The following is a 10,054-nucleotide window of genomic DNA, read 5'->3' as shown; positions in this document are numbered from 1 at the left end:
ATAGTACGTAAAAAAATATTTTGTTTGTTTGTTTGTTTTTTTTTTGTTGCAGCTATTGCCACATTACTGTCTTCTTAGTTCACCCTACAAATAATTTTTAACCATGATATTTCCAATTTTACCCTTAATAAATTCATTAGGAATTATAAAGCTATAAAATTGGAGCTGAGTCTCTCAGTTATGATGGGTTCTCAACCTCTTAAAAAAAAAAAAACTGAAAAATAAAAAAAAAGCCAAACTGAAAAGGAAAAATAAAAATTGCGCAATACATCACACACACTCTCTCTCTCTCTCTCTCTCTCTCTCTCTCTCTCTCCTTCCTCCAGAATCTTTTAGTTCACTTCATCCTCTTTTCTGTTACTTTCTCTATTGAAACAGTGGTTACAATGACGGAGAACGCAGTTAACATAGGAGGACAAAGAATTAAGACCTTAGATTAAGCTAGAAGATGCAAATAAAAAAAAAAGGGCTATGGCAATGGACATGAAAATGGTAAAACAGATAGAGTTGGTGGCTGTGGTGGCGATGTTGTGCTGCCACGCTTTAATATATACTAGTTACAGGTCCCGCACTTTGCTGCGGGTAGCATAATTGCATTCAAGTCGTACAACAGTTTGTTTGTTTTTTTTTTTTTTTAACGAAACTAACAACTAACATAAATCAAATGAAGTTCACAGTTTCATTACAAAAAGGATCCAATAGAAAAAATTCACAGATTAAGTATTCTCCTTCACTCCTAGATTACTGGCTCTCTCACTTCACACTCACACCTTAATACCAATAGTAACAAAGTTAGAAGTTTTAGAAGAGTCGTATCAGTTAATGTTCTACTTGACTTCCCATAGAAAGCCCTATGATCTGTGGAACAATTTCATGATCATTGAGGAATCTCCTGATCCATCCTCTGGAAAGTAGAAAAGGCTAATCTTTGTATATCTCCTAGCTCATTCAGTAAGTCGAGATCAACAACATCTTCATCAAAGGCTAATAATACTGGGAAAGATTCACAGACCCTGAAAAGTAGTATTCATTAAAACAACTATATTATTATAAGAAACATCAACACTAATAAAATAAATTAAACATCTCATATAATAGAACACAGAGAAGTTTAAAGCCAAACACAAATATATCTATAGGAGCTAGGAGGCAACTCGGCCCCAGCAATAGTGATGCTTTTTTTTTTTAGAAAATAGATAACTTCATTCATTTATCCATGGCCAGAAGGCACGTACATCAAATGCTGTCTTCCACCAAAATCATAAATGGTATAAGCTACCAGACAAAGGACATGTGACCCTCACTGTTAACACATTCGCTCACTTATTGAGCCTAACCACAAGAAAGAAAATCCTCCCTACCAACTTCCCATGGAGTAGTAACCTAGCCGCCTAGAGACCTCAATTGGTGTACAACTAGAGAAACTAAGATGAAAGTAGTAGAAGACTCAACTTCTAGTATTAGGCAAGGAAACCTGGAAAAGCCTAAAGCTTTCCCTTGCCCTTGTCGCTAGGGCTGGGATCAATACCCGTAACTGCAGGGTAAGAGAGTCGTAAAGCAGCGACATCCAGCTTCTTACTAGGGCGATGATGCTTGTTCCTATTCCCAAGTAGCTTGCCCGACTTCTTCTTCAACATCACCAGAGTGACATACATCCAGGTACAAAGGAGGTGAGCCTTGAAGGCCGTAGGGTTGACCGGTCGGCAGGTCAGAGGCTTCCCAATCAGAAAAGATTTGGAAGACCAACGAACAGGGCCGCCACCAATTCTCCCCAGATCAGGAGCACTACCTCCCTCTGCAAGTGCAAGGGAGGCAGCACAGGTAGCGGTGATAACATCAATGGAGGCCATGTGGATGAGTGAGGGTTGAGGGTGAGAGACATAGAGAAGAAAGCTAGGAGAAGAGGAGGCAAGGGCGCCGTAGAGAGCTAGGGTGAGAGAGAAAATATCTCCTAGCAGGAATAGTGATGCTTATATATGCAAATATATTAACTTTATGAGAGGCCACCCAACAGTTCTTCGTCTTGCTTGAGAAATCAAATAAAATAGACAATCGATCTATGGTAGCAGTTAATCATGAATAAACCATAACCCATCAAGATTTAACTTTATCTTTTATCCCTTCAACTAAAATTTTATTATCAAATTTCATAATCATGTTATACCCACTTAAACATTAATAATACATGGGTCATGGGAGGAAAATTCTAACCTTTTGAAGGAGGATTGGAATTCTATGAGATGCCCCGGTGCTTCAGATGATGCCGATATGTAATTATCTCCAATTATTGTACGTGTCTATGACGGGAGATTCAAGAGTTCTTCACATACGTACACCGACTAAAAGAGATCCCTTTTCAAGTTTACCACAAATTCGTGTTTCAGCTAAAAAGGTTTATGAAGGAAGAATGAACAATGAAAGCTTTGAAGAGTTATAGACAAAGAAAGAAGGGGCCAAACCTGTGTTCTTTGATTGGTGCCTTCAAGTTGTAGCTTCTGGGCTTTCTTCATAAACCAATTGAAATTTGAAAGATTCGTACAGTTTCAGAGTGAGGAGAGTGGGAGAGAGAGAGAGAGCAGAAAAATACGGTTTAGCCGTTTAGGAGGAAGCTTAAGAGAGAGGAAAAATTTCGAGGAAGGGAGAAATAGGAGAATGGCAGAGTTGTAGAAAAATCTAACATGGGGACAAAATCGCCATTCCAAAATGACGGCTCGGCTCGAGCCGATACAAAACGGCTTAGTAACAGTAACTGGAAACCCAACTTTAATATATAGTATAATATCTTCTTTCTTGAATTTTTATTTTTTGAATTTTTAAGTTTGTTTTATTATTATTTTCTTAATTTTAAGGATAAAAGTGAAAAATTTGGGTTAAAATATATTTACAAGGTGAACAAAGAAATTATTAGAGTGGTAATAGTCGCACCTTTTTTTTTTTTGTCAAACCACTTAGGTAGTCTCTCTTCAAGGTCGTCGTTTCTTATAAGAAGAAAAAGAAAATTAATGGACAAGTTGAGTGGTACTCGATGAAAAGCTTGATTAGAGGAAAATCGCAAAAATTTTGTGTTTGCAACTTTGCATACTTGTACTCAGAAGAAAAAAAAAATTTCAATAGTTGTTGAATTTTGGACAAAACTCGTGCTCAGTCGTGCTACATTACTTTTCATGTCCGACGTAAATGACAGATGACCAAATTTATTAGGAAAATCGCAAAAGTTTTGTTTTTGCATACTTGTACTCCCAAAAAATAAAAATCCTTCAAAGAGTCCTTGTCTTGTGCTACATTATTACTTTCATCTCTGACCTAAATGATAAATAGACCAAATTACATCAATACTGTTTCAAAAGTTTAGATTCACACTATTGATATTGGAAAAAAAGATGAGATAAAATTTGGACTAAATACATCAATTTGTCGCCTCACGGTAAGTGTTAATATCCCATAAATACGGGCCCATATCTCAACGTCTTTCGAAGAAGTAGTTGAAAATAATTCAACCTTTTGTCATCTGAAACCACTTCTAATCTTAGCTGTAATCACCATGTCTATTCAAAATTTAAAAAACATTAATTTACAAAAAAAATTCAATTTAAAAATAGAAACTGCATTAAAAATGTGTATAACGGCCGATGAAATCCTCAAAGAGACGTTAGACGGTGGCCCCCGCCAGTGCTACGCCATTGCTCGCATGTCCGACCTCCACATCAGACAACCAAATCACACCGAAACGATTTCAAAAAACCTATAGATTCACAATTATCCAAATTTAAACAACCACAATAACTTTGCAACCCAAGCAAGAAAAAAAAAAAAAAAAAATTTGGACATTATCCAAATCACTTCAACCCAAAAATAAAAAATAAAAAAAACCAATCCAAAATAAAAAACTAGCACAAATCTCCAAGGCTTGGTGCACTTTTCTTTTTTTTTTTCTAAAGAAAAAAGATAAAAGCCATAGATTTGGTGTACTTGCAGTTCCAAAGAAGATGCTGTGTACTTGTGTGTGCTGTGTCATTGTGTCATTCACGCGGGCCCCACCTTATAGCTTTGTGCGGTTGTAGTACTCGTCTCACCGTTTCCGTTAATACTGCGGGAGCCTTCCAGCGCGTTGACCGTCTCTCTCTTTCTAAATTAATATCTCTCTCTTTTTTTTTTAATTAAATTAAATTAAATTAGAAACCGTCTTCAAAAATATTTAATTAATTAATTTTCCTCATTCCATATAAGAGTTATTAGATCCAACTTCCTCGTTCAAGCTGGATTTCTAATCCCACCCGATTCTTTTTTTTTGTTTTTTTAAATTCAACTTCCCATTTATTTCGTTACCCAGAATAAATAACATCAGAAATACAAAGATTTTTATTGTGAATAGAAAAAAGAAGCAATAAAAACTGATACAAAGGGTTTGCATAGAAGTATACAATAACCTACATAACAAGTCATCACCATCCTTACCTGGAATCTTGGGCGTGTTCTTATTCTTAAAGGTACACCCTTTTAGTTTTTCCATATTTAAACGTGTTTTGGGTTTTTGTCTGGTTTCCATGTCCTCATTGTTGTTGTTAAGACTTGTTCAATTCCTTTTCACTTTGTTAGTCTCTTCCTAATTTCGTTTACCAAGTCAATTGTTTTTTAATAGGGCCTGTAGAATTATTTACCAGAGGGGTGAAAAGATTGGGGCTTGGTTAGGGATACATGCAATTCTGATTGTTGGGTATCTGAAAGTAGGGAACTTTGTTTCTGGGGAATGCCCTGTGTGCTTTGGTGAATTAGGTACAGAGGAATTGGATTCTTTGGTTTTGGATTGTTGGGTTATCAAGAAGTGGGGAATTTTTTGGTTTTGATTTTGATTGAGATTTTATTGATTTTGTTTTTGCAGGCAATGGAAGGGACGAGTTTTGCAGCAGAATCTCAGGCAAAAGAGGTTGGATTTCTAATCCCTAATGTTGTTTCTGTGATCTGTTTATGTGATTTGATCATGGTGATTGCCAATACTGGGTGTTAAAGATGCTGTGTGTTTTGTAAACCATTGTATGTTTCATTGATCTGCAAGATGTCAGATCCGTGTTATCTGTTTCTTATCTGTTGTCTATGGTGCATGCTTGGTTATGCATGTTTCTTTAAAATTTTACTTTCGTACATTTACTATGTTTGCCGGTTTGGTAGGGTAAATTTCAACATGCTATTCCCAAATCGCGTGATATTGGGAGTGTCAATGGAGTTCTGGGGCACTCCCTGTAGCACATCATGATTTGCATCTAGTATCTGTTTTAAATGAAACTTGATTGCTGAATACCGCTTCTTTTATAATATTCCTTCACCTGTTTTTGCATGATCACCATTCACTTGTTTTTGTTTTTCTGTGCCTTCTTTTTGTGCTGTTCTCTCTCGTATTAAGTTGTCCGTAGCTGAATAACTTGAAGTAGAATCTTTGGAGAATATTCGTATGTATTATGTTTGTTTAAGCTGACAACATGTCAAAATTAAAATTTAGGCCATCCAGGATTTTAACTCTAACAAAACTGCTTTGCAGGTTCATTCTTCTAACAACAACCAGAGAAGTGATAACACAGTTGAGTGCTCTGGCAGTCCTGTAAGTCGAAAGGTAGGCAACATTTTACATGTTATTCATTGTGTTCTTTACAGTAATTGAATGTTGTTATCAGTAGTGATTAGCCATAGCTTCATTGTTGTAGAGTTTTTCTTTTCTATCTTCATGATATAACAGAGTTATTACTTGCGTTTTCCAGATATCAGCTAGATGGGATCCAGATGAAGCATGCCGGCCTGTCATTGATGATGCACCTGTATTTTATCCAACTGCCGAGGTATTCATTCAGTTTCTGTTCTGTTAGTATCATTTCTTTTGAAAGTTTTTGTATAGTGTGTAATAATCTGCTAATTCAATTACTTGTTATCCTCTTGTGTTAGGAGTTCGAAAATACACTTGGTTACATAGCAAAGATTTGGCCACAGGCTGAATCTTATGGTATTTGTCGGATTGTCCCTCCACGTTCCTGGATCCCTCCTTGCCCTCTTAAAGAGAAAGACATGTGGGAAAATGCTAAATTCTCTACTCGTGTTCAGCAAGTTGACTTGCTTCAAAATAGAGAGTCCATGAAAAAGAAAACTAGAGGTCGGAAGCGAAAACGAAGAAGACACTCAAGGAGACGTGCAGAAGCTAATGCTGCTTCTGAGACCGATGAGAAGTTTGGGTTCCAGTCAGGATCAGACTTTACTTTTGCAGAGTTTCAGAGACAAGCCTCTACTTTCAAGGAAAGTTACTTTGGAACACATGAATGTGAGGAGGGTTCAAATTCTGGTGGAACTAACAACAAAAGATGGGAACCCTCTGTGGAGGATATTGAAGGTGAATACTGGCGCATAGTAGAGCAACCAACAGACGAGGTTGAGGTATGTAGCTACGGTCTTCCAATGCATTTAACTGCATTTGTGATTATGACTTGTAGGCTCATGTTTGTTAATGGTGGATGCCTTTTCCTGTTCTCATTTTCAGGTTTACTATGGAGCTGACTTGGAAACAGGAGTATTTGGAAGTGGGTTTCCCAAGGCATCGTCTGTGGTAACTAGGAGTGAGTCAGATCATTATGCAATGTCAGGCTGGAATCTAAATAACTTGCCTCGCTTGCCTGGTTCTGTACTATGTTTTGAGGAAAGCGATATCTCGGGAGTTCTAGTCCCATGGCTCTATGTTGGGATGTGCTTTTCTTCGTTTTGTTGGGTATGTGTTTTTTACACGATGGTTGAAGCATGTCTATCAAAATCTTTCTTGTTCTTTCTTGTGTGTTAAACAGAGATAACATTGGGGATTACTGATATGCTTATTTGGTCTTTGTTTCTTGTTTGTAACAGCATGTTGAGGACCACCACCTCTATTCCCTAAATTATCTACACTTCGGTGACCCAAAGGTATGGTATGGAGTGCCCGGAAGCCATGCTACCTCTTTGGAACAAGCAATGAGAAAGCATTTGCCGGATTTGTTCGAGGAACAACCTGATTTACTCAATGAACTGGTACAAAGAAGATCTTTATTTCCCACGTCTTTTGTATTTTTCAATCAACTCTTGCACAGTTCTCTATATCACTTCAACTTTGCTTTTATAATTTTATATGTTTGGCTAAGGCACTAAGATTATGACTGTCATTCTTTTTCAGGTCACTCAGCTATCTCCTTCAGTTTTAAAGTCTGAGGGTGTACCTGTGCATCGAGCTATCCAACATTCTGGGGAGTTTGTTCTTACCTTTCCGAGGGCATATCATTCTGGATTTAATTGTGGCTTCAATTGTGCTGAGGCAGTAAATGTCGCCCCTGTTGACTGGTTGCAACATGGCCAAACCGCAGTCGAGCTTTACAGTAAGCAGTGTCGCAAGACATCACTGTCACACGACAAATTGTTACTGGGGTCAGCTCTGGAAGCCGTGCAGGTCCTCGGGGAAATATCACTCGGAACAAAATTTATTACCAACCGGAGCTGGCAAAGAGTTTGTGGCAAAGATGGTGTGCTCACCAAAGCAGTTAAGGTAAAACCTTTCCCTCCCTCTCCCTTTTTTCTTTCTCCAGTGTAGCATACAAGTAGCTGCATGTGTGCTCTTATGGGTAGAGAACTAATAACTTCTTTTATTTGTATCTGACATAAACAGAGACGAGTGGAGATGGAGGAGGAAAGACTGGATCGTCTTCCAATTTGTTGGAAGTCGCAAAAGATGGAAAGAGAATTTGATTCAAACACTGAGAGAGAATGCTTTTCTTGCTCCTATGACTTACACTTATCTGCTGCCAGCTGCAACTGCTCTCCTGACCGATTTTCATGTCTTAAACATGCAAAGCATTTCTGTTCATGTGAAATGACTCAGAGATATGTCCTTCTCCGCTACAGTATTGAGGAATTAAATTTGCTGGTTAAAGCATTGGAAGGGGAGTTGGATGCCATTCACGTATGGGCATCTAAGGATTCTGGAGTAGTTTCTATAGACTACACTCGTAAGTGCGCTGCTAAGAAGCCTAAGCTGGATCAAGATTCCAAGTCTTGCGATCCAATGGAAATTTTGCCTGCTTGCGCAGTTTCAGAAGATAAGGTTAACATGAATGGATCTTGCAGTTCCTCTAGTCCTGTTTCTTCTGCAGTAGTTCAGTCAGGATCACAGGATGGTCATAATGAAGATCAAACTTTGGCCGTGAATGCTGAAGCAAAGGTGGAGCATGATTGTAGTTTTGATTTGAATCTCAATTGTATGTCTGATGAACATGAAAGCAAGATAATTGACGTATCTGACGGCTGTGATAATAAGGCTAGTACAGTTGAGGAAGAGACATCCACATCAATGTCCAATCAAGAGAAGACTAGCACGTCCGAGGGTAATAAGTTGTTTGGTGTTGATCTTGGCTTATCACGTCCTGCTTCAAACATACCACCAATCAGTTCTTCACAAACTGAGATTGGCGATACCTTAGCTGTGAATGCATCCTTGAGAGACCAAAGCTATCGATTAAGATGTTCGAGTGTTGTTGAGCCTTTGAATTTCGGATCTGTCATGGCTGGGAAATATTGGTGCACTAAGCAGGCCATATATCCAAAAGGTATGCTAGCTACAGTATGCTTTTAAGTTGTATAATTTCGATTTTGGTTGCATGGTTTGTTCTTTTTCTGTGGTTTCTTATGATTGGGTTCCTTTTGCAGGGTTTAGAAGCCGAGTTAATTTCTACAGTGTGCTGGACCCAACAAAACTGTGTAGTTATATATCAGAAGTTCTCGATGCTGGGCTTCTTGGACCCCTATTTAAGGTGTGTCTCCCACTCTCTCAAAGAAAGGGGCATAATTCCCTAACTCACTATGCTATATGAATGATCATCAAACACCATTACACTTTCATTACCTTGCACACTTTTTCATTGTTTTATTCTTGTGTGATTTTCAGGTTAGTTTAGAAGAATTCCCAGATGAGGCTTTTGCAAATGTATCAGCAGACAAGTGCTGGGAGATGGTACTACATAGACTAAACAATGAAATAAGTAGACGGAGTAGTCTAGATGAAAGAGGGCCCCCTTTACAGTATTTGCAGAGCATTAACGGGTTTGCAATGTTTGGCTTTCTCTCCCAACCTATTATGGAGGTATTGTAACTTCTTTATCCATAACTATGTGGGTTTCTGTGTTTGCGTAAAAGAGTTCTTACTTCATTCTCAAAATTGAAAATTAATGCAGTATCTCACTCTGATTGCATTTTCTCCAGGCTATTGAGGCCCTTGATCCTGATCATCTATGCACAGAGTACTGGAATCACAGGTGTACGCAGCAGCATTCATCTGTACCAAGTTGCTCTCTAGGAGCGCCGCAGACAAAGCTATTTGGTATAAACATGACAAACAAGGAGCATAATCAACCATCTGTGGAGGGTCATCACTTAATCGATGAGATGCAGTTAGTTTTACGAAGACTCTTAGAGAAGGCGAATCCAAATCCCGAAGAGTTGAGGACATTACATAGAATGTTATCCAGTCAGTCAGCCGAAGCAAGAGTGGCATGCGCAGAATTGATTGAAGAGATGCAGAGAAATGTAGATAACAGGAAGTCATAGGTGCACCCAACCCATCATTCTTTCTCATTCAAGGTAGCTAGCAACATAGTCATTCGTTAGGCCCTATTCTTCGGTCGAAAAAGTCCATAAGAGGGAAAGGAGGGATTCTGGGTCTTGAGCTGGGCACAAAATATTTGCAATGTGGCTTACTCATGAACTGGATTCTACAGTTTTGATTTTGATGATGAGGCCAATATTGCCTTCTTCTTCTACTACTAACCTCTCAGTTTTAACATTTCTAGGCTCAGTTTAGCTTATAGTTTTCTTCTTATTTTGTGAATCATTGAAGAATAAGTTTGTATAATGAAGATCCTACGTCATGTCTTCAATGTAATGCTTCACATGCAACTCTGTAAATTTTTTGGTTCATCACAAACAAAATCATACACGAACACTTTATAATCTGATTGAAATCAATTCCAACAAATCCAAGAAATCATTATCTACTAAATCTCCA

The 10,054-nt window shown here is 38.1% G+C and overlaps 1 protein-coding gene and 1 long non-coding RNA gene across 3 annotated transcripts; one reads left to right on the top strand and one right to left on the bottom strand.

Moving 5' to 3' along the window:
* Positions 1-621: 621 nt before the first annotated feature.
* LOC133727931 (uncharacterized) lies at positions 622-2,602 on the bottom strand. The gene is made up of 3 exons (XR_009855447.1): positions 2,460-2,602; positions 2,212-2,352; positions 622-1,013 (listed from the first exon to the last, which is right to left on the bottom strand). It is a non-coding gene; the product is annotated as an uncharacterized LOC133727931 (long non-coding RNA).
* Positions 2,603-4,188: 1,586 nt separating this feature from the next.
* LOC133729039 (lysine-specific demethylase JMJ14-like) lies at positions 4,189-9,954 on the top strand. 2 transcript variants are annotated; one of them, XM_062156516.1, is made up of 13 exons: positions 4,189-4,487; positions 4,640-4,773; positions 4,880-4,924; positions 5,534-5,605; positions 5,751-5,828; positions 5,932-6,414; positions 6,518-6,742; positions 6,874-7,035; positions 7,178-7,543; positions 7,664-8,600; positions 8,701-8,804; positions 8,939-9,133; positions 9,253-9,954. In XM_062156516.1, the coding sequence occupies exons 3-13, from the start codon at positions 4,883-4,885 to the stop codon at positions 9,595-9,597; spliced, it is 3,009 nt and encodes a 1,002-aa protein (XP_062012500.1). In that variant the 5' UTR covers positions 4,189-4,487; positions 4,640-4,773; positions 4,880-4,882; the 3' UTR covers positions 9,598-9,954. The 2 variants fall into 2 exon arrangements, with proteins under 2 accessions (XP_062012500.1, XP_062012499.1); XM_062156515.1 differs by lacking the exon at positions 4,640-4,773.
* The last annotated feature ends 100 nt before the right edge of the window (positions 9,955-10,054 follow it).

This window comes from Rosa rugosa, chromosome 2 (assembly GCF_958449725.1).
Source record: "Rosa rugosa chromosome 2, drRosRugo1.1, whole genome shotgun sequence".
NCBI classification, from domain to species: Eukaryota; Viridiplantae; Streptophyta; class Magnoliopsida; order Rosales; family Rosaceae; genus Rosa; species Rosa rugosa.
Note: the sequence above shows the minus strand (reverse complement) of the source record. Positions and strands in the feature narration are given on the sequence as shown.